Genomic DNA, 19,541 nt, shown 5'->3' on the forward strand with positions numbered 1-19,541 from the left:
TAGTGAAGTGCAATTTATTTGCATGTTGTGTTGTTTTCAGAACTTCAAAGAGACTGACTACTTAAAAGGTTAGTATATTGCTAGATGCATATCTAACAGAAGTTATACTTACTATTTTAATAAAATAACAAATTTCTGAATTTGAGTTTTAAATATACAATCAAATGTTTTCTATTCATTTGTGAACATTAGGAAAATGTGCATTAACTATTTGTCGGAGTCTGTTCTACCGAAGTCTGTTTATTCATTATCGCGAAGCGAGTTTCGATGCTCTCACAGGCGATTCTACGAGCACACTGCCCTCTCGATCGTCTTACTGTCTACGCCTCAGCCATCGAACCACACTCGGCGACAGCGTCTCGACGCTGTCGCCCCGCAATAACTGTACTTGGCAAAGCGACAAAATGCGGACAACCGACAAAGCGCAAATGAAGAATGATGCAATCTAACATGCACACTCTTAATTACGCATTAACAATGTGCCGAAACGCACAAGCAACTACGCATTGCCAAAATGCCAAAGTGCACCTACAACTACGCAGCAATGTGCCGAGACGCACGCACAGCTGCGCAGTGACGTCAGTGTGTCGAATCTGCATTACTTACTCTCCGACATATTCATATTAAATGCTATCGAGTTTTAATGCTCACCTGATATATCACAAATAAATTAATGTTTTCTTTGCATTTGTAAATATTATGCTGATTATTTTTCTGGAAAAATTTATTGCAATCGCTTGCAGAAAAACAGTGAGACAAGACAGACAGAGAGAAAGTTCCCCGCATTTCTCTTTGAATCTATCTGAAATGCACAAACATTTCATTTCATTTCGTTTTGTGATTTTGTGTGATTTCACCCTGGATACTACTTTATACATATCTATATATATATATATAGTAGATAGTATCTACATACTATATATGTATTCTATGTATATTTTCTTTTTGCTTCTTTGCTTAGCTGTTCCTGTTCCTGTTTCTGTGCCTGCACCTTTTGCTTTTGGCTAGCGTAAGCAGATCTCAAAATCAAGTCAAGCGCGCAGCGAAGCTGTCAACCGCACGAATACGCCAGGGGAGTGTGGGCGGATAGGGCAGGGCAGGGCGTGGCAGGTGGCAGGTGGAAGGGAAGGTAAATACAGCATGCAATAGACATGGTTAAGTATATGGAGCGCATCCAAACTGCAGCTGACGCACAGGCAAACACACACACAGAGAAGTTGAGGGAGGGAATTGAGGGAGGGGATTCACAGGGGAACTTTGCTACCTTGATGCAGCTGAAGCTTCAACTGCGGAGTTCTGTAGCTAATGTAGTTTACTTACGCTGAAATATTTGCTTTGCTGCAATTCCTATTTCACAGATACTCACACACACACACACACGCACACCCAAAGCTAGTCAATTTTTATCAGCGCTGTTAAATTTGCAAACGACCTGACAGCATTTTCTGACTCTTTTCAGTCGAATTGAGTTGAGTTGAGTCGCCGTTTAGCTGGTCACATGCAACATGCAACATGCAGCAGCTGCTAACAGACTGCAGCAATCGCGTTGCCATTTTCCATTGCTGTTTGCTGCAGCAATTTTCAATTAGCTGACACAGGATAGGGAGAGGACGACGCGTGTCTAGGCAACAAGGACTTGTATTTGCCCCGAAGGACTATGCTGGGGTAATGTGACGGCTGTTTGCCAAAAAATTAAGATAATTACGCCGACGACGATGGCAATGGCGATGGCGATGGCGTCGCCGGAGTTGGTTGTCAGGATCAGCCGCAAATTGCCGTCATCATTCTTGACTACCTTTTGTTGTGCCAGGACTTATGAGAAAGGCCAAAATGTCATGTACAAAAGATAAAAAGGACACGGCGGCTAATGAAACGCCCAGCAAAGCGTAATAAAAAATGCTCCAAAGCAAAAGGCCAAAAGGATTGTAAGCCACATTTCCATTTTCCACTTTCCCCACACTCACTCCCTCTTCCTCTTTCGCTCCCCCCTCTTCGTAGCGTGCTGCCATCACAGCTTTTGCAGGCAGTCTATTGTTCTTGTTGTTGTTATTATTCAGGCACAGTTGCCTTTTGTTGAATTGAAACAATTTGTCACTTTTGGCCAAGTTGCCGCTGGGCTTTGTTTTCCACGCGACAGCGAGGCAGCACGAATAAGAGGGGCAGGGTGGTGGGGAGAGGGGGGAGAGGCATCGCCGGGTGGCCGCATTTGATAATGAAATAAATGAAGAGTAAAGTTTGCAAGGGCGCAAATATGTAGTCATATTTATATAGCAAATATATAATTGCATTGTTGCTTTAATGCTGCTAGACCAACACACCAACAAAAAATAGCACAAAATATAATGCCAGGAACAAATGTCGCCCATTATTCAGATCTGTTGCGAGTCGGAGGCGATTACAGCTCATTTTAGATGCAAATAAATGGCTTTAAAATAATGCAAAAGTTTTGCAAAGAGAAGCTCTGTTTATCTAGCTAAAGAAATACGAATTCTTACCTACATTTTAGAGAGGAAAGAGTTCAATTCATCTAGCGAAGCACTAGATAGAGTATGAAACATATTTTTATAGTATGAAAAATCTAAAACGGAATAGTGCGGTATTATTCTTCAAATATACCAGATTAATATACCGAAAAAAAACTTATATATGACAAATTTATATACCAAAAAATATACCGAGGGCTGTATTTTTTATATCAAAATATACTATAGTTATATTATTTAATACATACACATACCGAAAAAATACTTAAATATACCAGAGCAAAAAAAATACTTATCATGTTACATATTATAAAATTATATACCGAGAAAACTGAAATATTCCGAAGGCTACATGTGATATATCAATATACTATTACATTTAAAATATACCATCGATAACAAAATATACCATATACCGGAAAAATAATTGAATATACCAAATTTATATACTAAAAACTGAAATATACCGAGGGCAACATTTAGTATATCAATATACAATTAGAATAAACCATAGATATAGTATTGTAAATTTCCCATATACCGAAAACATACTTAAATATACCATATTAATATACCAAAAAACTGAAATATGTCGAAGGCTACATTTGGTATATCAATATACTATCACATTTAAAATATACCATCGATAACAAAATATAGCATATACCGAAATATACCATATTAATATACCAAAAAACTGAAATATGCCGAAGGATACATTTGGTATATCAATATACTATAAAAATATACCATACAAATATTATTTAATATATGTATGCCATATACCGAAGAAATACTTAAATATACCATATTAATATACCAGAAATCTGAAATACACCGAAGGCTACATTTGGTAATTTAATATACTATACATTCAAAATTTACCATAGAGTACAAAATATACTAACATATATTATCAACAAGTGCAACTAAAGTCCGACAGCAGCAGCCACTTTTTACCTGATAAAATAATATCTTTAAATAACTTCTACAATGAACGCAACCAAATTTCCAGAAATCACAAAGAATGTTATAACTACATTTATATAACAAATTTTAGAAAACTAGAATACAAAATAAATTGGCATTAATGTAAAATAATGTACATTACTTCGGTCTATTTTTGGCTCTCTCTTTTACAATCCGAGCTGGCTTTTAGTTGATTGTCTCTCTATATATATGTAGATTGTATAAAGCATTATTATATTATTTAAATGGCACTTTATGTGTGCTTACCACACAGACCACGTGTGAAAATCGAGTAAACAGTGCGAGAAAAACACGAAAAACAAAAGCTTGTGGAGAATGTGAAAAATCAACGCCAGTTAAATTTGATTTAAATGGCAATTTCATTTGCATAAGTTGTGCGAAGCGAAGGGCGTTATTACATTACATTAATGCCAGCTGGCCACTTGGCTTGGCTTAAATAAAATCAATTTAAATTGTCGGCCCCCAATCGTGGCGGGTCAAGTTATCCAAAATGCCAAAACCAATTCATTGACTTGGCTTCGCTTCGCTTTAAGACAAATCTGCAAGACCAACACACACACACACATACATAGATAGATACGGCAGGTTGTTGACGTACTTAAAGCCGCTGGTGAGCTGCTTTATGATAAGCCCAAGGATCCGAGGGCCAAGTGGCCGTTTGATCTGTTTGCCCCTTTTCGATTTGCAGCCGTTGGGCCAAATCGGCCTAAATGTCTAACGTAACAGGAAATAAATTCTCAACAGCCTTTTGTGCCAAGCTCTTCTCTATCAACCTTACCTTTCTCTCTCTCTCTTTCTCTGATGCTTCACCTGTAAGCTTTCATTTCACCTGCCAACTGCCAACTGGCAACAGCCACCTGTCACGCCCACTCTGCACTGTATAGTATTTACTAAACTTGTGCTTGACCAAAGACTGGCAAAATGTTTGCTTAAATGCGGTCACCTGACCGGGCTTATTGCAGTTGCTGAGCACACTACCAAAGGGTATTTTAACTACAGAACATATTTTAAATAGTTTTTTAACATTTTGGTATACATAAGTAATTTAAAATACTCATTTTATGGGAAGTTTTCTGTTCAACTTTTTAGGTTGTGGAATGTAAAAAACTATAGCATACATTTAAGGGCATGTTTATAGAAAAGTACGATTGTATTACATTGCGTATTTAAATATGTCATTTAAATATAATCTTACTCTACTGACAAACCGTAGAATAATGAACCTAATATATTAAAATAATTAAATAAAAGGCGCTTCCTTTTTAAGCTTTGATTTCAGTATTTAAAAAACTGTAGCATACTTTTAGGTGCAAATTTAGAGTATATTTCTATTTAGTTAGTCTAAGCAGCTCACAAACATTATAAATAGCATAGTTTGTACTTTAAAGTAAGCGCATTTCCACTTCGCATATGCTGCAATTGATAGACTTATTCTTTTTGCGTAGTTTATTTTCATATACTTCAAGTTGAGAGCAAGAGTTGTTGCTCTGCTGCTCCTGCTGCTGCTGTTGCTGTTGCCGTTGCTTTGTTGTTGTGCATTGTAGTGTTCATGTCTGAGGCAACTCTGCTTCAAATGCAACATTTCACCGGAAAGCAGCGGAAGGGCTTTTATATGCCAGGCTACTTCCGGTCTATAGAAATCTAAAGCATTTACTAGAGTTCTTCTTCTTGTTGCTCTTGTTGCTCTTGTTGTTGTTGTTGTTGTACTTGCCTCAAGTGGCTGGTTGGTTGGTTGGTTGGCTGGTTGCTTGACTCAAGGGCTGGTTGACTGACTGCCAAGCAGTTAACAATAGCTGCGCCTATGCATATGCTATATATTTTTTGTAAAGCGCAGTCAAGCGCTAACAAAGTGTTGCATACTTCCAGGCAGCGCCCTTAAACTTGGCATATTCACTTTAATAAATAACCCCCAGGCCAATGAGTGTATCATCTCAAAACTCTTTGAAAATCTAGCAACTCTTTTTTGCAAAATAATTTCAAAGGCAATTTGTATAGTTGCTTAGTTGAAGTGTGCCTTGAGGAAGAGTTTGATTTATTTTGAGTTGAACTAATATTTAAAGATGCCACGAGAAGTCAAATACAATAATGAGAAGAAAAGAAGAAAAGTATCTTGCAAAGCTACTTTTGCTTTTGGAACAAGAAACGAACGAAAAAATTTAAATTGATCAATTAATAACGAAAGATGAAAAGCCGAAACCAATTTATAGGTCTCGACTGTGTTAGAATTACGGAATCAAAGCGGGATCTAAAAGAAGAATTGCCTGAGTGTATTAAGTAAAATACTTTATAAGGAATTGCAATCTATAACCTATTTTCAGGCTTTCCAAATCGAGAAAGTTTTGGAGCAAGTTACCCAGACCGTTGAGGTGATCTCAAAACTACAAGACGACGTCACAAAGGACTCCACAACGAACAAGTGAAATGAACAAAGTACAAACAAAACAACGCGTAACTGAGCAAATGAAAATTTATACTTTAAATAAGTAGGAGAAAGCCAAAATAACGCTGGGACCAAGTTCCCAACCCAATGGCATTTGCTTAGCTGTAACACGGACTAAACACGGCGGAGATAAATCACAAAATAAAAAAAAAAACCGTAAGTAAGTCAAGGGGAAAAGACGCAGGTTAATGGATTTCTCTTGTGATATTTGACTTTAGTGAGAAAAGCTGACCCAACCCAATTTTCGGACCAGGTCTATATAAATATATTCTCACTGTATTTTTAACCTTTATGCGAGAAGTCTTTATTTTATTTTCACTCTTTGCCTACCTACTGCAAAAAGAAAACAACTTTACATTTATTATCAAGATGTATGCGATGGGCTATATAGAGAGGAGGGGGTGAGGAAAAAAAGGGGGCAACGACTCGTTTGGAGGGACAACAAACAACACATTACGTTTAATTGAATGTTGCGGTTGTCGCTTGTCGTCGACACGACAACAACACACAATGCTAAAGAGCGAGGGAGTTGTAGTTGCACAGAAAGACAGAGAGAGAGAGAGAGAGAGAGAGAGAGGGACAGACCTTGGCCAAGGCTAAGGGCTTTGGGCCGTGTGCTTTTGTGTTTGCCGGGCACGCGCCTAAGAAGAACAAAAATTATAATGTAGTGTAAATATTTAATGATGATGTGACTTTAGATTATGTTGCCGTCACGTGGTCGCTGTTAAACGTGCTCGCCTCCCAGCTTGGCCAATTCAATGAACTGTAAATGTCGCCTGTGGCATTTCGCTCTTTCACGTGTCTGTCGTCCGATGCAACCGAAAATGAAAGCATTGACGTAATAACTTATTTTGTGTATGGGCGTAAATCATTCGAGCTGCAGACAGCGATAATAAAAACGAAATCTAATTTATATCCGTAACTTTACTGTGCCCATAAAACCGGAAGCAGTGCATAATTTAGACGAAAGTTTTGCATTTCAAATAAGAACGTGGGCGCGCCATTTGCACGTTAGCACCATCTGTGGCAAGCATTGACAAACAACAGTGCATAACTTAGTCGCATGTGTCGCATTTCAAATACGAAAATATGCGCGCGCTTGCACGCTGGCGCCATCTGTACGCAGCACCAATAACTGACAAGCCACGTAGCAAGCAGCTTTCCGCTGATAGCACTAACGATTAAACATACTCGAATTTTGACATTTGTTCACATATCGAATGTGCAATCGAATAGCGTGATTTACTCGATACCATATGATAGAGAAAATGTACGTCATGTGATTGTGGATTCTTTTTTTTCGCACGAAGCAGTCACCTGTCGGCCGAGAAAAATACAATTACGCCTGCAATTTGTGGTAAATAGCACTTGAAATTTTCACAAAATTCACAATTTTTACAAACGCTTTTAATCCAATAGTCAGCCAGACAAAAGAAACGAGTGCAAGATGGCGCCTAAAATACGCACAGTCGTAACACAAACATTTCTGTGGCTCTTCCTCGCTGCAGCCACCATACTGATCCTTTACTTTGTTATGACTGGCAAGGGCGAACGCGTAAGTGTCGGCTGGTTCCTCTCTTCATCGAGCCCCTACATGTGGGCCTGCCTCGGCATCGGACTCTCCGTCTCGCTGTCCGTTGTGGGCGCTGCCCTTGGCATTCACACTACAGGCACCAGTATCGTGGGCGGTGGCGTTAAGGCGCCACGCATTAAGACAAAGAATTTGATCTCGGTCATTTTCTGCGAAGCTGTCGCCATCTATGGCCTGATCACTGCAATTGTGCTCTCCGGTCAGTTGGAGCAATTCAAAATGGCGTCAGCGCTCGCTAATGTGAATGTGCTGAATCAAAATTGGTTCTCGGGCTACTTGATCTTCGGCGCTGGCCTTGCCGTTGGCCTGGTTAACTTGTTCTGCGGTATTGCCGTCGGCATTGTGGGCTCCGGTGCCGCACTCTCAGATGCCGCGAACGCTGCGCTCTTCGTCAAGATTCTGATTGTGGAGATCTTTGGTTCGGCTATTGGTCTCTTTGGTCTGATTGTGGGCATCTACATGACGTCGAAGGCAAAGATGGGTGATAAGGATTAAGAAATGCAGTTTGCAAAGCAATGTGAGTAACGACGCTGTTTGTTTAATCAATTCAATACGTAACAACAATTAATTTAGCCTTTGCAGTATGTGTGTCACGCGCCTCATCCAAATACAACAACAATAATCAGTCATCAAGCCATTCCGACAAAAAAAAAAATAAACACAACAAGATCGGTGTTATCACTTTTGGAAATTAGAACTCGTTTTATGCAGTTACAGTTTTCCTTCCGCTCGCCCGCTACGATCAGGATTTAACATGGGACTTTAGTTACTTATTAAGTTAAAAAGTACATAATTTTTACGCCTCGCGCATTTCGTCAATTAATTATTCAGCATCATTTTAAATTGTTCGCTTAATGTGCGTCGTGTAAAAATTGCTTCGATTTGTTTTCGTTTTCTTTTTATATTTAATTTAAGTGAAAGACAAGTGTGTGTGTTAATTATCGATGTTGTAGTTATTGTAGTTGTTAAATATTATTTGTTTATTTTTGGCACTTGTATTTCTACAACAAAAAAATGTATTATATTAACTACAAACTACAAATAAATCTAAAAACAAAGAAAAATATTGTATACTTAATGCTGAAATTATAAAAGCTACCATTATTATTATTATTACATACCTACATATAATAGCAAGTATTCCATATTAAACAATAATAAATACATATGTTTTGTTTAACAAACCCTTAAACGTCTACGTGAATTATGATGTATAGGCGCTATACTCCATTTGTAACAATCAATGAACTAGTTAAATATAATTAATAAAAACAAAACCATGCGCAACATCTTCAATTTATTAATGTTAAACATGAAAACAGCTGCTGGGTAGAAATGATTTCGAATTTAATAAAAATTTCCCTTGGTCTGAACCAATTTGAATATAATGGAGAATAGGTGGTAACGCCAACAAATAAGTGAGTCAGGTGGCAACATCGATCAAGTGTAGCAAACTAGCAGAGCTGCCACACTGCTGTTACTCAAAAGCGACGTTACACATAAAAAGCCAATCTAGGATCCCATTTTGTCTGTTGCCTTCAAGCTGAACAGTTGCAGGTTGCGAAAGTGAAATAGAAGAAGAAAAACAAGATGTCGGACTTCGGTGAATCGCCACATGACGATAACAATAATTTCGAAGGAGAGCCGCAGCAAGCAGCTCAAGCTGCCGATGTATGGATCGAGGATGAGGATTCGGCCACTTTAAATGGTCCCATGATAGTGGCCAATGAGTGGCCAGAAATTAAACTATTTGGTCGCTGGAGCTGCGAGGACATTTCGATTAGTGACATTTCTTTGCAAGATTATATTGCTGTTAAGGAAAAATTCGCACGTTATTTGCCGCATTCGGCTGGACGTTATGCCGCAAAGCGTTTTCGCAAAGCCCAATGCCCGATTGTGGAGCGTTTGACATGCGGCTTGATGATGAAGGGACGCAGCAATGGCAAGAAACTATTGGCCTGTCGCATTGTAAAGCATGCATTTGAAATTATTCATTTGCTTACCTCGGAGAATCCGCTGCAGGTGACGGTGAATGCGATTGTGAATGCCGGACCCCGTGAGGACTCCACACGCATCGGACGCGCTGGAACTGTGCGTCGCCAGGCTGTCGATGTATCGCCCTTGCGTCGCGTGAATCAGGTAGCACATTCATTTACTGTTATTCAATTCATTTATTTACCTATGCTCATTACTTAGGCTATTTGGCTGATTTGCTCGGGCACTCGCGAGGCTGCTTTCCGCAATATTAAAACAATTGCCGAGTGTCTGGCGGATGAGATTATCAACGCAGCCAAGGGATCGTCCAATTCGTACGCCATCAAGAAGAAGGACGAACTGGAGCGCGTGGCCAAATCAAACCGTTAAAGACGATAACTGTAAATTGCAATTGCGCGTCTAATAAATATTGCCTTCAATATGAAACAAAATGACAGGTCTAAAGCTAAATTCTTTTGTTTTACTTTACATTTAGCACACAGATATCTTTTAGATATGTATGTGTAATGAAACGGGAGATATGAACTTTAATTACGCATATTTTTGGCAAATTGGCGTTAGTCGCACCATTCAAGATGGCGGCAAAAGTGTGTACACTCCTAACGCATATTTAAAATGGAAATGAAACTTAATTATGTACACACTTAACGGTTTAGTATGGTCATACAAAAAATATGTTTAAATTCAAATTGAAATGCGCAGAGCAGGCAATCATTTGTTAACGTTATTCATTTTATTGACTAAACGTAAAACGAAAATGGGTTATTCAAAAATAATTTTCATATTTTTGGCTATAGTTGCGTTGGCATGGTCTGTCTACGTGCTCAGCCAGGTGATGACGGACCGGGGAGAACGCACCGGATTTGGGTGGTTTCTCTACACCACAAGTCCGCAACTCTGGGCAGGAATTGGCGTCGGATTAGCGGTATCGCTATCTGTAGTCGGCGCTGCCATGGGCATCTATACCACGGGGGCCAGCATTATGGGTGGTGGCGTGCGCTCGCCTCGCATCAAGACCAAGAATCTGATATCAATTATTTTCTGTGAGGCAGTCGCAATCTACGGATTGATCAGTTCCATTGTATTCTCGGGAAAAGTGCAGACGTATGTGATGCATCAGGCTATCAACAATCATGAGCAGATGAACAAAAACATGTTCTCAGGTTTTGCCACATTTGGAGCCGGCCTAACTGTGGGACTTGTCAATCTTAGCTGTGGCATTTGTGTGGGCATCGTGGGATCGGGAGCAGCACTCTCGGATGCAGCGAATGCGGCACTCTTTGTCAAGATACTGATTGTAGAGATCTTTGGCTCGGCCATTGGACTCTTTGGTTTGATTGTGGGTATTTACATGATGGCCGATGCGGAAATGGAGTAATTATTATTTATTAATAAAAAAGATACAAAACTAACTAGCTTTATTTAATCTTAATGTATTAGTCGTCGTCGCTGTCATCACTGTTGTTGTCCGCCTCCTCTGGCTCATCGTCGTCCTCCTCGTCCCAGTGCTTGATCTTCTTGTTGGTCATAAAGTCCTCACGCAGCACATTCCATTCCTTTTTCTTCTTGTTTGTCGATGGCTTTTCATCATCGGATGGCTCTTCATCATCCTGTTCATCATCGGAATCAGTTTCCTGCTCCTCTTTCTTGACGGGATTGTCTATCAGAGCGGACTTGGCACGTTTGCCACTCATCAGCACATCAAGAAACTTGCGTTTATCAATGTTGTTGAGCACAGCATCCTGACGACTGTCCAAAGGACCCGCTTCCACCAGCTGCTGCTTAATGTCCTTCTGCTGAATGCGTACTGCATTGAAGAACTGCACCGTGCCACGTGTAGCAACTTTGCGCAGATTACGCTCTCGCTCCAGATCACGAAAATTTGGCTTCACTCGCAACTGCAGCGGCACATTTTTGCGTTGTTGTTTTGTCAGTTCGGCATTTAACGTAGATTCATCTGGCTTCACATCCTTTGACTTATCCTGCTCCTCCTCCTTCACTTCAGCGCCATCAATCTCAAAGTCATAGTCCTTTTTGGCCTTCTTTTCGGTTTGCGCATTAGTGGGTTTCAGTTTCTTGGCGCGCGACAAAACGGGCTTCTGGGCTGCTGATTTAGTTGTCTCCAACACTTTGAGCATTGAGTTTGCCCAGCCCGTGTTACCTTCGTCCCCGCTCGCCACACTTGCCTCCGCATCGGAGCTATCTGAGGCTGCTGGCAGCGCCTTTTTAGCACGCTTAGCTTTCAGTTGTGCCATTTTATTTGATTGCAAATTCAAAATAAACAAGTGCACTTACGCTTAGCACGTGTGCGTGAAAACAACAACGACGAGCGGTCAGCTGTTAGCGGCTTAACAGTGATGGGTAGCGTCAAAAGAGCCAGCGCTGCTATTAACAGCAGTAGATGACTGTTATTAACAGCAGAAGTCGGCGGTTTTATTGTTTAGGCAAATCGTTCAAAATAAAAAACGTTTAAATTTAAAACTAATATATAGCAATGTTTATTTAACAATAAGCTGCTGTAAGCTATCCAAAGCAGTAGCAAATTCTTTTAAATTGCTGGGAGTTTGATGGCCAGTCGTGGAGTTATTCAGTTGGCAAATAAAGATTTCAATAAATTCTTGAGTTAACTGTTGAATAAAAAGATTATTTTCCAACATATTTAACTAATATATTAACAAACTTATAACTCACCTGTACAATGGGTTTCGCTTTTTCGTGCACAACAATGCACTCTAAAAGTACGGCCACAAACTTGGTAAGAAATTCACGTAAATGAACATTTAATGCCTGCAGTGGAATGGGAAATATGCACACCAGATAACAACGTTGCATGGCCAACAGCAACTTCGTGCAGACACTAACGCTCCGCAATAGTTTCTCCGATTCCAGAACAAGCATTTGCAGTATGGCTTTGGCCCAACGATAATTGGTGCACACATTAATTGAGGCACAAACTTCGCGACACGCTGCCAACTGTTCCGGTTGAGAAAAATCGCTATTCAAGACTTCTTTAACCTCTGCGCGATTAATGGTAAAGTAATAACCAAGCTGTGTAATAAATTGCAACAGACTAATGGACATTTCAGGGCTTGATGCCATCGTAACATTGTGTATAAGTCTCTCCAGCATGTCATCACATTGATTCCACTACATAAACAAGTTTTAATTAAATATAATAAAGTTAAATTCACATATTCACCGTATACGAATCGAGCATAGTAAAGTGATCCAAACACTGGCAGAGACACTTCCAAACTAATGTTGTGACGTCCACAGCATCCATTGTATAAGCATCGCGAAAGAGATTCTCGTAGATGACGCCTTGTACGTTCAGCTCTTGGATATCAGAAGCATGCTAGAAGTGCAAGGCTCGGATCAACACATCATTCAAAGTCTAAACGAAAATCAATCTTACACCGCTGCTCAGCATTCTAGCGAAGATTCGCACGCCAAGGTGTTTGTACTCTGGCAGATGACATTCGCGTACATTTAGTCCAACAGCCAAGCTAAATGTTAGCAGTTTCTTGGTCATTTTTACTTCATTGGCGCAACAGTGCTGCAATCAAATAACGTTTAATGAAGTCAGTATCAAAGAGAAACTTTCTTACCTCCAGATATCTTTCATAGCCATGCACAGCTCCCAGTTCTCGCTTCCAGCAGTCTTTGTGTAACTTTTGCTCGTAGTACGTGAAAATGGCAGCTGCCTCGCCAAGCTGACAGCAAGTTTCTAGCTTCTTTAGCAGCCGATCGACAGTTTGCAACAAATTTGTGGCGTCAACATCTAGTTTATAAATCGTCGACGATGCGCTTAACTCACACAACAACAACACAAGCAGCTGCCGCAGCTGAAAGGCAATTTGTTATATTCTTATTTGAACAAGAACCAAAGCAACAAACCTCTTTGTAAAATTCCTTATTCGTAAAGATGTCCTCGTGTTTGTGTATCAAATCAAACAATCGCGGAAGTTCCTGGCGCAGCAGTAAGTGATATGTTTTTAAGTGTTCCGGCAGCAGCTGCACTTCATCTAGATTTTCCTTAAGTGCTGGGAGCATACAAAGTTGCACCTGGTTAACAATTATTGCCAATTGTTCTTCACTTAACTCGGTTTCCATTATGTTTAATCAAAATAAACTTCTATTTCAAAACAAATTGCCGCTACTATCAACAACAATCAGATGTTTGTTAGGGTGACCATTCATGGTTGCGGTTATCCATTAAAATGGAAGTGTGACCAGCTTGTATACTAGAAGCCACCTCTTTTGAAAGTAAAATAGTGCATTTTGAAATTATACAGACGGCAACACTGTGTCAAACTCGTTTTTTATTTACGCACCCAGTGGACAGCTGGTGGAATCAATCAATTTGTGTTTTGTATATCTCTGTAAATAGTATATTAAAAGCCACAGTTACAATAAAATGCTTAAGCAAAAACTCGCGGCCTTGGGTCATCCATCGCCCAACGATGTGGCCTTGAGCAGTAAGCAATGAATATTTTCGCAATATCAAGATTAATTAAACCGGCTTTCTACAGACCGCAAGGAATTCGCAAGCACAATTCTCTGGCTGGAAGATCAAAAGATTCGCCTCTATACAATTGAGGACCGCGATAAATTGCGCAATCTACAGGATATGAAGTTGTGGGAAGAAGCTTACCTCAAATATTGCAGTGACTTAAGCATGCCCGCATTGGATACACAATTGGAGCAGCTAACTTGGATTATTGGACATGCTATACGTCTAGAATATCTCGATGATCCAGAGCAATATGGGTCAGTACAGGCTGAAGACATTGGCGGGCCCAAAAGGAATGGCACTGCAACAGTGCCACAAAAAGTGCAAACCATATTCGATGGCAAGATAAATGGTAAGCCATCAAAAGTTGCAAATGAATTGAAATCAAATGTTGTGTTCTTAGTTGACGACAAGGAATTCATTGCGGCTGTACGTCAGCTCGCCACCAAGCTGCAGGTGCCCCATCACCCCAATCATTTGCTACAACTGGAGGCAATTTCACGCATTGTTCACGAACGTCTCAGTGTAACGGCCAAGGATCGAAAACCAATAACCGGCACACCATTTCCTTTTGACAAGGGCAACGATGTTGTGGCTGGCACTGATCCAAAACTGGACTATCCGATGCGTATTTTGCGTCTGCTGCAAATCCAAAATCTGCGACAGCTGCAAACACAGATAAACGAAACCATTGTTGCCGTTCAGAGTCTGACGGCGAATCCCAAGACTGACACCAAGCTGGGCAAGGTGGGACGCTAAACAACTCGAGCAAGACGAAAAAATCGCAACACAATTGTAATGAACAAACTAAATTTACTTAAAAACGATAAATTAACTGCCGCGTCTAAAAAACGGATGATTTCCATCAGGTTTCGTTGGTTGTTTCTCGATTGGTGCAACTTTTGCTTTCAGGAAACTCGCATCTGCCAAACGCGCTACTCCCAAAAAGCCAGCAACTGTTGAAGAAAAAATGTTTATTTTACGATTCTTTCAATGTTTATTTATTCTTACCTGCTGCCAAACTCTTCATTGTGTAATTCTCCCAAGGCGCTTGGCGGCGTTTCGCTTGGGCTAAGACAAAAGCTCCAATGCCAATCATACCGAAGCCACTAATAAGGCGGCAGGCAACACAGTCTGCAGCCTCTGACACATTGTCACGATACCATGCAGATAATTTGCCAATCATTGTTTAGCTTAGTTGAAAAGTTTTGTGTTTTTGTTTTGTTTGGTTTTTGATGGTGTAATTTCTACTTGATCAAAAGTAACTGAAATGAGTGAAGGAGCAAAGTTTACACAAGCTCTCTGAGGTGCTTTGAATTTATGGCCGCGTTTCAATGAAATGCGGTAACAGCTTATGTTACGATTCTCAACAAGTGCCAAGGTAGATTTTAACGAAATATTAATTTAACGTCGATCAAACCGCTCATTGAGAGGTGCTCAGCTGTGTTGATGTAAATCGATAATAGCTGAAACGATAGTTTCAAAATAACATCCCTACTGTATAAAGTTTACAGTGAGCTTAGCAGCAAATGTAAACATATTGCTATGACTAGTGAGTAGTCGACGGACCGCCACTTATAATAAACCAATTATGATACCGGGAAGTCAAATATAGCTCTGTTGGCTGGCTTCAGTAATTTTATAATAGCTAATATTGAATGTATTAAAATATTAAAAAAGCTGTGAACTTGAATGAAAAACATTACCTATAGCCATACTAATTGGTACATTTTGCAAAGTGAAAAGGTACACTCTGGCAATTTAGCTTGCACCCACACTTCGATCCAGGTGTTAAGGAATACAGTTTAATGACAGCTAATATATAAAGTTTTAAAACTCATAAATATTTAATTTGTTTAATAATAATAATAATTCATATAATTCTGCGTTCAATAAATCATCGATTTAGGCCACGAAAAAATCGATGCTTAAAAAATGTCAATAACATCGATTCATCGATAGTAGCATCGATGATTCTCCACCTCTATGAAACAAACGGAGAGCAAAATACAAACACGAGTGGAAAGAAATCTGTAATTTAAATGTTTCAAGTGGTTTATTAACGCTAACTCAAATTGAAAAAAGTGTAAGTTACAATGCCAATTGGAATAGGCTAAGTTTTCAACGTTTGCATTATGTAAAAGCAATGGGAAATACAAGAGAAAATCTATGCCGAAAAAATGAAAGAAAAATTGCCGACGCGACAACGCTACACACACTTGCATAGCGCACACACTCGACTCTCACACATACACGTATACAACACTAGCTTGCAAATGGCGGATGATGGTTCCAACAGCAAAAAACTGCATACACATGTATGACGTGTGTATGTATGTGTGTGGTTTAAGGCAGAAATACTGTTCGGTGATTTCAATGTGAAAATGTTGTAAAAATTGTTGACGTTGCAAGAAGTTGGTTGGAAGAGCAAATCAAAAAAAAGAAGCAACGGTAATTGCATAAAGTAAAATCAGGTCTGTTTCTTCAACCTTTCAATGCGAATGTGTATGCGTGTGTGTATGTATGTGTTCAGTGCAGTGCATTTGTTGTTTTTGCGCGACAACAACAAGACGGTGACAGCGGCAGCGACGCCCTTTTGTCTTGAGCTTTGCGTACGTCGCCCTTTTGCATGGGATCTCTGCGCCGACCTCGCCCCCGCCCCCCATTATATGTATATCTGTGCGTGTGAGTGTGTATGTGTTGGTGGTTGGCTGTGCTCCACATCCATCAGACAGACGAAAGACGAAGACAAACAGCCGCACACAGCATAGAGAGAAAATCGGGTTTAGGTCACTTGGCAGGCATGTATGCTTTGCTTTGCATCGCAGTATTTTCAAATGCGTCTTCTTCTTGTTGCCAGTCTCGCCAATTAGGTGCTTAATAAGCCACGTTGAATATTTTTGCTGGCTCACACACTTTCACTATATAGTAGTTGCAAATGATTATAATGCCATTCAACTGCAAACAACAAAATTATCGTATATTTTTTGTCATTATTTTCTTTTCTTATTTTTTTGCACTCGACTTATTTGATTTGCCAAGAACTTGTGTCTGATTGCCCCCGGTCATTTATCTCGGCTGTCCCATCTCGTTCGCTCTTTCTACATCTCCCCCTCTTATTCCCTAGTTTGCTCTGCCTGCCTTTGTTGCGATTTTATCAAACAAGAAATAAACATAATTGATGTGCTGGCCTCTATTTGTTGCGCTCCTCGCAAACACTTGTCTGTCTGACTGCGTGTGTGTGCTCTGCTTTTGTGTCGAGCATTTCTTTTGACATTTACACATTGCTGGCAGAGCAGAGCAGACATACGCCCTCCGTCTCCTGCGGCTCGCTCGCTCCACCCCACTCACACAGTCTCTCAGTTTATGCGCTTATCACATGGAGCAAAGCGTAGGTGCGAGCGAGACAAGTGGATGGGAGAGTGCATTCTGTTTGCATAGGCAGACAGCAAACAAAAGCAGCATATAAATAATGAATGTAGTTTTCATTCATGCGATAAGTGCTAAAGTCACTATATTCACTCTATTGATGATAATGCCAAACGGCGGCTCGTGCACGTCAGCAATCAATAATCATTAATAGAAATCAAACATTGTTTTCAATTGCTGATATATCTGTGTGTGTGTTTGTGTGTGTATTTTTAGTGGGAAATATTGCGTGAGTCATTGAAAAAAGCGACATTCCTTAAGCCAAATAGCTCGACTCAACGCAGCCAAACTAAGCAGAAAGAAAAATAAACTAAGTAAATAAAGAAAGACAAACTTGATGCTTCTCACACTCACTCTCTCCTCTCTCAAATCACACGCTCTCTTTATTTGGAGCGCACTTGAAACAAAAAAAAAACATTGCATGTTGCATAAACATAAATAAAAAAAATGAGAACTTTCTAAAATTAACACTTGCCTCGGCCTGACTATCAATAAAAATAGCAGAAGCAAAAAAATTGCATTTATGAATAAAACATCAAAAAGAACGACGACGACAACAAATGGCAACGAAGACAAACCGCAAATACAAAAACAACAAATACAGCAGCATTGAGTGAGCTTGTGTGTGTGTAAGTGAGAGAGCGAGAAGCATTTGCAAAAAAAAAGAGTGTGAGTGAGAAATTCCATATGGGCAAAATGCGGCTGCTTTTCCAACTAATTGAACAAGAGCAACAACAAAAATTGGGGCAAATTTGCAGTTGACGCTGCATGTAACCAGGGCAGCAGTAAATTTAGCAAACGGCTCAGCCATAAACATAATTATTTGGGCACACTCACATACACAGTTACACACACAGTTATTTCTACGCATGTGTTGGGTTAGTGTAGTTGGAATTTGATGATAATAATGTTTATTATTGTGTTAGCAACTAGTTTTTTTTCGACTTTCTCACATACATACGATACATACACAAGCACACACACTCTCCTCTCGCGCACATTCCGCAGCGCCGCTCTTCCGGTTGATGACCTTTACCGGCTTTTATTTGTAGTTGGCTACGGCTTTGCTGGACGTTCAGTTCGCCGCTCAGAGATGCCGCCGCCTTTGCTTTGTTTGGCACCATCGACTGTCTTATATATTTAGCACAGAGCCGTTAAATGTATGTTTACACGCCCAAAAACCATCATGAAGATGTTCCAGCCTGCTGTGACGTCACACACTTACTGCTCAAAAGCATTATGTGTTTCCAATGAAAAATCGTTATCTACGACTCTTGACATAATGTTGAAGTCATCAAAATTAGCTAGAATTTTTGAAGTGCTCAAGTGATAATAATATTGACACAGCGACCGCAAGCAAGAAGATAACGAGGCAGAGAGAAAGTAAAAATAGACAGCAATTTATTAGATGCCAATGTATATAACTATTGTATAAAGATATTAAGTTCAGCCTCTCAAATTCCTTAGAATATCTGAGTCAGCAAAGCTAAGCAGTTAAAAAAGCCAGTTGCTGAGCTCAGCTCAGCGGCAAAAGAGCGAGAGAGCAACAACCTTGAATTGAATTTGCAATTTGTGAATTCTTCAACGAGCGCCAACGCCGCGAAGAAGAAGCACAGCTTATACGGAGCCTACTTGAAATTTCAAGTTCTAACCGAGCGACGTCACACACGTCGGGAGAGAGTAAAAATGAACGCAATGAGAGCAAGAGAGAGAGAGAGAGTAAGCGAGCGCCGAATTGAGCTGAGCTTTGCCGTCAGAGCAGCGTCAGTTTCGTTGCCGTTGACGTCGTCGCTGTATCGTTGCTTGGCCGTCGCCACCTAGTGTCATTCGTGTTTTGTCCAGTTAGCGCTCCGCACAAAGTGAAGGAGACGTTGTGAAGCGCTGTTTGGCAACGAAGAAGCAGACACAGCAGAAGCAGCCGAAGATCCAAAAAATTTAGTAGTGAGTTGAGTTGAGTGAGTGCTTTGCAATATTTGCATACGTGTGCGTCAGAAAGTGAGATATTTATTTGCTGTCTTATTTGGGAATTTCCTGTTATATTTGCAATTCATTTTTGGTGTTTCTTTTTCTATGTGGGCAGTTTGTGCCTTTTTTATGGTA

General features: G+C 40.0%; 8 protein-coding genes and 1 long non-coding RNA gene across 15 annotated transcripts in view; 6 read left to right on the forward strand and 3 right to left on the reverse strand.

Annotated features, from left to right (window-relative positions):
• Window positions 1-5,453: 5,453 nt before the first annotated feature.
• Window positions 5,454-6,205, forward strand: LOC127565848 (uncharacterized). 2 transcript variants are annotated; one of them, XR_007955250.1, is made up of 3 exons: window positions 5,485-5,740; window positions 5,792-6,069; window positions 6,132-6,205. It is a non-coding gene; the product is annotated as an uncharacterized LOC127565848 (long non-coding RNA). The 2 variants fall into 2 exon arrangements; XR_007955249.1 differs by having other exon boundaries at window positions 5,454-5,740; window positions 5,792-6,205.
• A 947-nt stretch (window positions 6,206-7,152) lies between these two features.
• On the forward strand, window positions 7,153-8,781 carry LOC117573943 (V-type proton ATPase 21 kDa proteolipid subunit c''-like). 2 transcript variants are annotated; one of them, XM_034257470.2, is made up of 3 exons: window positions 7,153-7,270; window positions 7,333-8,021; window positions 8,078-8,781. In XM_034257470.2, exon 2 carries the CDS (start codon window positions 7,361-7,363, stop codon window positions 7,997-7,999), a length of 639 nt encoding a protein of 212 aa, XP_034113361.1. In that variant the 5' UTR covers window positions 7,153-7,270; window positions 7,333-7,360; the 3' UTR covers window positions 8,000-8,021; window positions 8,078-8,781. The 2 variants fall into 2 exon arrangements, with proteins under 2 accessions (XP_034113361.1, XP_034113362.1); XM_034257471.2 differs by having other exon boundaries at window positions 8,087-8,781.
• Window positions 8,782-9,023: 242 nt separating this feature from the next.
• On the forward strand, window positions 9,024-9,892 carry LOC117573941 (40S ribosomal protein S5b). Its single transcript, XM_034257468.2, has 2 exons — window positions 9,024-9,643; window positions 9,701-9,892. Exons 1-2 carry the CDS (start codon window positions 9,095-9,097, stop codon window positions 9,866-9,868), a joined length of 717 nt encoding a protein of 238 aa, XP_034113359.1. The 5' UTR covers window positions 9,024-9,094; the 3' UTR covers window positions 9,869-9,892.
• A 442-nt stretch (window positions 9,893-10,334) lies between these two features.
• On the forward strand, window positions 10,335-10,877 carry LOC117573942 (V-type proton ATPase 21 kDa proteolipid subunit c''-like). The gene has a single exon (XM_034257469.2). It carries the CDS (start codon window positions 10,335-10,337, stop codon window positions 10,875-10,877), a length of 543 nt encoding a protein of 180 aa, XP_034113360.2.
• Window positions 10,846-11,831, reverse strand: LOC117573939 (RRP15-like protein). Its single transcript, XM_034257466.2, has one exon. The coding sequence runs from the start codon at window positions 11,752-11,754 to the stop codon at window positions 10,936-10,938; it is 819 nt and encodes a 272-aa protein (XP_034113357.1). The 5' UTR covers window positions 11,755-11,831; the 3' UTR covers window positions 10,846-10,935.
• A 159-nt stretch (window positions 11,832-11,990) lies between these two features.
• LOC117573938 (uncharacterized) lies at window positions 11,991-13,736 on the reverse strand. The gene is made up of 6 exons (XM_034257464.2): window positions 13,397-13,736; window positions 13,108-13,344; window positions 12,915-13,055; window positions 12,699-12,854; window positions 12,191-12,646; window positions 11,991-12,126 (listed from the first exon to the last, which is right to left on the reverse strand). The coding sequence occupies exons 1-6, from the start codon at window positions 13,610-13,612 to the stop codon at window positions 11,998-12,000; spliced, it is 1,335 nt and encodes a 444-aa protein (XP_034113355.1). The 5' UTR covers window positions 13,613-13,736; the 3' UTR covers window positions 11,991-11,997.
• Window positions 13,737-13,797: 61 nt separating this feature from the next.
• LOC117573940 (RNA transcription, translation and transport factor protein) lies at window positions 13,798-14,868 on the forward strand. The gene is made up of 3 exons (XM_034257467.2): window positions 13,798-13,977; window positions 14,032-14,364; window positions 14,416-14,868. The coding sequence occupies exons 1-3, from the start codon at window positions 13,917-13,919 to the stop codon at window positions 14,769-14,771; spliced, it is 750 nt and encodes a 249-aa protein (XP_034113358.1). The 5' UTR covers window positions 13,798-13,916; the 3' UTR covers window positions 14,772-14,868.
• Window positions 14,806-15,448, reverse strand: LOC117573944 (uncharacterized). Its single transcript, XM_034257472.2, has 2 exons — window positions 15,024-15,448; window positions 14,806-14,968 (listed from the first exon to the last, which is right to left on the reverse strand). The coding sequence occupies exons 1-2, from the start codon at window positions 15,196-15,198 to the stop codon at window positions 14,844-14,846; spliced, it is 300 nt and encodes a 99-aa protein (XP_034113363.1). The 5' UTR covers window positions 15,199-15,448; the 3' UTR covers window positions 14,806-14,843.
• Window positions 15,449-15,965: 517 nt separating this feature from the next.
• Window positions 15,966-19,541, forward strand: part of LOC117574068 (putative uncharacterized protein DDB_G0271606) — a 36,679-nt gene continuing 33,103 nt past the window's right edge. For 3 of the 5 annotated variants that reach the window (XM_052007329.1, XM_034257693.2, XM_052007328.1), the window contains exon 1: window positions 15,966-16,098. The gene's annotated coding sequence lies outside the window, so the exon portion shown is untranslated. Of the gene's footprint in view, window positions 16,099-19,226; window positions 19,383-19,541 lie in introns of those variants that run through there. The other 2 variants (XM_034257695.2, XM_052007327.1) reach the window with 2 other exon arrangements.

Source organism: Drosophila albomicans, chromosome 2R, assembly GCF_009650485.2.
Source record: "Drosophila albomicans strain 15112-1751.03 chromosome 2R, ASM965048v2, whole genome shotgun sequence".
Taxonomy (NCBI): domain Eukaryota; kingdom Metazoa; phylum Arthropoda; class Insecta; order Diptera; family Drosophilidae; genus Drosophila; species Drosophila albomicans.

What these genes read in the sequence shown, in the direction of transcription:
- LOC117573943 (XM_034257470.2), top strand. Translation starts at nt 7,361, where the DNA reads ATGGCGCCTAAAATACGCACAGTCGTAACACAAACATTTCTGTGGCTC.
- LOC117573940 (XM_034257467.2), top strand. Translation starts at nt 13,917, where the DNA reads ATGCTTAAGCAAAAACTCGCGGCCTTGGGTCATCCATCGCCCAACGAT. An exon ending in CAACGATGTGGCCTTGAGCA is followed by an intron (nt 13,978 to 14,031) that starts GTAAGCAATGAA and finishes GGCTTTCTACAG; the next exon opens with ACCGCAAGGAATTCGCAAGC. An exon ending in ATTCGATGGCAAGATAAATG is followed by an intron (nt 14,365 to 14,415) that starts GTAAGCCATCAA and finishes TTGTGTTCTTAG; the next exon opens with TTGACGACAAGGAATTCATT.
- LOC117573941 (XM_034257468.2), top strand. Translation starts at nt 9,095, where the DNA reads ATGTCGGACTTCGGTGAATCGCCACATGACGATAACAATAATTTCGAA. An exon ending in CCTTGCGTCGCGTGAATCAG is followed by an intron (nt 9,644 to 9,700) that starts GTAGCACATTCA and finishes CTCATTACTTAG; the next exon opens with GCTATTTGGCTGATTTGCTC.
- LOC117573939 (XM_034257466.2), bottom strand. Translation starts at nt 11,754, where the DNA reads ATGGCACAACTGAAAGCTAAGCGTGCTAAAAAGGCGCTGCCAGCAGCC.
- LOC117573942 (XM_034257469.2), top strand. Translation starts at nt 10,335, where the DNA reads ATGACGGACCGGGGAGAACGCACCGGATTTGGGTGGTTTCTCTACACC.
- LOC117573938 (XM_034257464.2), bottom strand. Translation starts at nt 13,612, where the DNA reads ATGGAAACCGAGTTAAGTGAAGAACAATTGGCAATAATTGTTAACCAG. An exon ending in ATAAGGAATTTTACAAAGAG is followed by an intron (nt 13,345 to 13,396) that starts GTTTGTTGCTTT and finishes ATTGCCTTTCAG; the next exon opens with CTGCGGCAGCTGCTTGTGTT. An exon ending in CTATGCTCGATTCGTATACG is followed by an intron (nt 12,647 to 12,698) that starts GTGAATATGTGA and finishes TTGTTTATGTAG; the next exon opens with TGGAATCAATGTGATGACAT.
- LOC117573944 (XM_034257472.2), bottom strand. Translation starts at nt 15,198, where the DNA reads ATGATTGGCAAATTATCTGCATGGTATCGTGACAATGTGTCAGAGGCT. An exon ending in AATGAAGAGTTTGGCAGCAG is followed by an intron (nt 14,969 to 15,023) that starts GTAAGAATAAAT and finishes TTTCTTCAACAG; the next exon opens with TTGCTGGCTTTTTGGGAGTA.